This window comes from Gavialis gangeticus, unplaced genomic scaffold (assembly GCF_001723915.1).
Source record: "Gavialis gangeticus isolate Ggan-Ray unplaced genomic scaffold, GavGan_comp1, whole genome shotgun sequence".
NCBI lineage: Eukaryota > Metazoa > Chordata > Crocodylia > Gavialidae > Gavialis > Gavialis gangeticus.
This window is the reverse complement of record NW_017729032.1, coordinates 201,860,973-201,866,024: the sequence shown is the minus strand read 5'-3', so window position 1 is coordinate 201,866,024 and position 5,052 is coordinate 201,860,973. Positions and strand designations below refer to the sequence as shown.

Here is a 5,052-nt window from a genome sequence, read left to right as displayed (position 1 = left end):
GCTAAGGTCCCTTCCGACCCTAGAAACTATGAAACTATTATGCAATTCATTAACATACCCTCTGAGGCGAAACAGAATGGCCTTCAGAATGGTCTGATATGCGTATGAAAAAAAGAGAGAAGTTTGATAACTAGTAAGGCTCTTGAAATGTTTAACTTCTGTTTCTTTTCTCTCTGTGCAGAGTGGGGCTTTGTGATGAAGACACGCAAGTTGATTCAGGTCAAATTTCAAAACCGTATCTCTGCAATAGGAATGGGTACATCGATTCAGCTCCAAGGATTTGAAGCTTGCTGATTTTTAGCTGAGGTGATGGCAACCAGAAAGACTGTCAAGTTCAAGAAGGATTCTAACAGTGCTCTCAAGTAGGCATTAGGAGGAAGGCAGCTTGCAACAAGTTTAGAATCAGTTTCTTTTAGCAGTTTCCTTCAAGTTGAACCTGCCTATTGTGGGAATTTTCCAACCCTTAAACATCAGTTCTTTGACAGACTTCTTCATTAATCACTTGTCACTGGTGAGAGATTTAAGAAATCTTCTTGGATATAGCTAAATATGGAAGGTATGAATATACTGGCCAACTGCCCGTCAAGAATGGCATACCACAATATGCGGGGAGGGGGCAGGGGCTAGGATGGAGTGCCGCCACCTAACCCCCCATGCTGCCACTGTTCTGCCTTTTCCAGGGAGCAGGGTTGGGAAGCCTCAGCTCCCCCACCCTCTGTCCAGTCCTTGGCACAGCTTTGGAATCATGACAACACTCCCCCATGCTTGAAGTACTGTGATTGGCTGTTTCCGCCTGCCAATCAGAGCACAAATAAAGAGTGACAGACCGATAGAGACTTAGACTTCTATAAGATCAGAATTGCAGTTATCCTGTGTTGTTGATATCAAGTCCATAACTTGACCACTTCCTGGAACAAAGGCAATGAGTAGATGACTCTGTTTATGTACTATATTGCAAAAATGTCTGTGTACTATAATCTAAATATAGCTTATTTACTATACTGCAAAAAAAAAAAAAAAAATCAGTACTGCAAAGCATTGTAAAATAAACCAGCATGCCACACATTAACTGCCCTGAGTTCTGGGATGTTTATATGAAGTTTTACATTGCCCTGAGACAGACGCCTTGCATGGTCAGATGGCCCAAGCAGAAGCCCTCCCCCAAGCTATCTCTGATGTATTCATGAAGGCAGGGGCTGGTCAGAAAGGGGCACTCTTTTTTAGACACTCAGAGGTCCAGTGATTAATAAAGCTCTGAAATAACTGAATGTGTTCCTTTGGGGTCTCATTAGGAAAAAGATATACCTCAGCCAAAATTCAAAATGGAAGTGAACTTGGACAAGAAGCTTTATGTTCACATATGGACTAACAGTCCAAAACAGACATAGACAGATTTAATTTTATTCTATAAAAGTAATCACTTCAATGACACGAGTCTGTCCTTAGAGAGATGAGCTCCCGGTTACCTGAAGTAAATTGTGACTATGATGAAGGGACAACTTGCAGGCCTACTGCTATGTTATTTTGGCATATGCCTCTAACCTGCCAATCATTCATGTCAGGGTAGAGACAGCTCCTCAAATGGGCTGCCCTCATAGCCAGTTACTTAGATAAGATTCTCAACACTGTTGGGACTAACAGATACGACTCGCCCTATAGCTTAAATAGACAGTTATGTTCGTTCTATAGGCTGAAAGCTATGAATATGTCCTGAGCCTGAAGAGAGAGAACAGCAAAGGTAATACACCATTCTGATCCAAGGATGGTCTTTTTTTTTCCTCTTCTAGGAGAAGACAAAGCTCCCATCTTCTGAACAATAAAATACTGGGAAAAGCTTCTTCTACCACACTACTCTTTTGGTATGCTTGTGGACCAATTAACAAGACTACTTCTGTTTGCAATAGATTTTTATGACAAGTATTCTGGATGTAGGTTAAGAAAAGGGGGAGGGGAACTGGAACTGTATGGAAACTGATGTATAACGGCCATGTGTTACCTGAAGAAGCAGAAAAAAAATAGTGAAAAATGCAAGGCAGCTTCAGCATGTGGCAATCGGGTCTGGACAGGTCTCGATACTGTCCAGCCACTTCTGCTGCTTTGGAGCAGGTAAAAAACTGGGTTAGAGAGGAAGTTGCCTTTTACAACCATTTGGCTCTCCTTTATAAGATTATCTGTGTTTCTCCTTGCTGCCCTGTGGTTACAGGTAAGGAAATCACCATGTTTACTCAAATCCAAGATGACCCTGAATATAAGATAACCCACCAATAATTAGATTCTATATATGAAACATCTATAAAAATTCTTACAATTTTCTAGGTATAGAATGTAATTATTGGAATTTTGCCTTGAATTTGTCCCCTTCCCTCTGCTACAGTAAGGAAAACAAATCTGGGGGGGAGGTCAGGTAGCCTCCTCCCCTACTTACTATCAGACCTTGCTCTTCCTGATTATATGGAAGTGAGGAGCAAATTTGATCTTGAAATAAACAATTTACCATATATGCAAATTACTACAGGTACCCATAGACTTAGGTAATCAAAAATTGATGCATTTTATCATTTTTGAAACTGTTGCAAGTTTTAGCAAAAATACTCCATAAATACACTTTAAAACAGCATCTGTACACCCACTTATATACGGTACAAACTATGCATCACATTAGTCCAAAGCTAAAAGGCTCTCGATTCACCATATAGTTCAAGCAAAGTATATACGTGCTTATGTTTGATATGCAAGGGTTGATGAGCACATAATAGTTCAGAATCTGAACACCTGTTAAAAACAACTTCACTTCTTCCATTTAAACCATATCTCCTACAGAGATCCCTCCCCACAGCTGAAAAAAAAAGGGCACAAGTTCAATGCTCACACTGGAGCAAAGCAGGCCAGACCACTGCCTTCTCTTGGAAGGTTTTTCAAGGTAATTCCAGGTAGCCACTGAAATCAGAATCCTTCCAGACTCTGAAGGGAATGGCTTTTGGGTCTCCTCCCATAACCTCTCAACTGCAATCAGTTTTTATTCCACAAGCCTCTTGCTATCCCAGGCTATTTTAAATGTTCTCTATTAATATTTTTCAAAATGCTGTTTCAAATGATTTACTAAAATACAGTCACTGACATATTTCCATGCCCAAACTATCAAACAGTATTATATCAAAAGGTGGCCAAATTTATCACCTTAATTACATTTATTCTAACTTGTACCCCTTCTTCTACTACATGTTGGCTGGCTGGCCTCAGATCATGAGCACTACAAGGCAGGGACTGTTCACCTCCTTTGTCTGACCAGCACTTTGTACTTTTAAAGCTTACCAGAAACAGTCAAGTATATTTTACAGAAGTACAAAGCAACAATATATAAAGGAAGCAGTTCAACATTTTTAACGATACTATTTTAAAGTCTTAGTTCTCATCTACTGAAATAATGTTTCACAGTAGTTGAGACTTGTTCATTTCCTATAAAATGTGTATCCCTCCCAATTTAATGCTTCATTTGTGTCCAAGCAGCACTCTTATCCACATACCACTTACCTGACCACTAGCAACAACAATGCTGTTAAACAGAACACCACTTTATCGGGATATTTTCAAGGAACCAGTCTGGCTTAGTAAATGAATAACAAAGACTGAAGTATTAGCAAAAGTTCCACTTGCATGGGGAAGCATTTATAGCACAAAAAGGGACTGAGTGGCATTCTGCCATTTATGTAAAAGAGCGAAATTTTAAGCTTGAATATTAAATACAGAAGTTTCTTAGTAATTTAAAAGCAAGATAAAAAGGAACATAAATGTTACCCTAGTATTTTGATCAGTAAATAGAATTTAAATAAATAATTTAAAAAGGACTTGAATTGATTGGTAGAGCCATTGGGGAAAAAGCTGTCCAACAGAGAAGTCTACAAATTAGAAGAGGAAAGGATTATATTGAATAACAAAAAAAATCCACTAACCTGTGAGTTTGCCAAGAGTCCTCAATTAACAAGATTTGTAAAAGTAGATCCAAATAAGGTCGAAGTTCATAAGTATATGAATATGCAACCTTAAACGAGGTTAAAAAGCAGTGATAATTATGCTCAAGTATTCCTTTAATACACACAGATTATATCTTAACATTAGTTAAGATTCAGTTAGTGTAAGTCTGAAACAATTACACTGCTCATGTAAAAACGTGTATATGCTACATCAGTTTCAGGGAAAAAAGTTTAAGAGGTATAACAAGTCAGTTTTATATTGGGGAAGGAAAACCTCTCTGGGATGTTAAGACTAAGCCTCAAGGAGATGGCTCTCCAAGCAGATTTTGAGGTCTGAAATTATAAAATGCAAAAAGGTATAAATAGGGAAAATTTGCTTTTTTGTTACTCCAAAGCTATCTTTTGGATGCACTCTCACTTTTGAACTTCTGCTTCCTAGTATGCTTTAATAAAACTTCCTTGAGTTCCAAGAAACGTTGATCCCTTGTAGTGGGTAGCTGTGTAGAGCACGAAGCAAGTTTTTTTAGACATAGTCCTTTAGGTAATGGTGCTTCCCACTTAATTGAGTAGGGTCAACTTTCTAAGGACCATAGTCGCTCCAAATGTTATCACTTTCTCCTCAGACCTTTAGGCACCAGGCATATAGGGAAGGTTCTCAATGGAATAAGCTTGCCTGTCAAAAGCAAACTACTAGTAAAGGTAACCAGTGACACTGCCCAAAGGAAGTGCCTAGTAGGTGAACAGGGGTAAATTGCTTCATACAGCTGAAACCTATGGACTAGAAATAATTAAAATAGATGAAACAATAGAAATAGCACCAATAATTTATTTGGTGATAGTGGCTAGAATGCTGAAGGAGATGTATTTGTAGTATGTGAGGGAAGGCACACAAAGGCCAGAAGGATCTGGCTTACACCCAACTATTATCATCCTCAAATTATTAATTCATAAAAATAACATGAAACTTGGATCTAAGAGTCCTGACAGAATACATCTTAAGAACATTTACCTAACATTATACTTGTACAATTTATCATACAAGTATCATTCCTATGCACAGTGAACATTTTTACACTTCTAT

The 5,052-nt window shown here is 38.4% G+C and overlaps 1 protein-coding gene across 1 annotated transcript in view; it reads right to left on the bottom strand.

Annotated features, from left to right (window-relative positions):
• USP9X (ubiquitin specific peptidase 9, X-linked) overlaps positions 1 to 5,052 on the bottom strand; it is a 131,392-nt gene that overhangs the window by 7,452 nt on the left and 118,888 nt on the right. Inside the window, exon 40 of the mRNA XM_019524162.1 lies at positions 3,951 to 4,039. Coding sequence (XP_019379707.1) covers positions 3,951 to 4,039 — 89 coding nt within the window. The remainder of the gene's footprint in view (positions 1 to 3,950; positions 4,040 to 5,052) is intronic.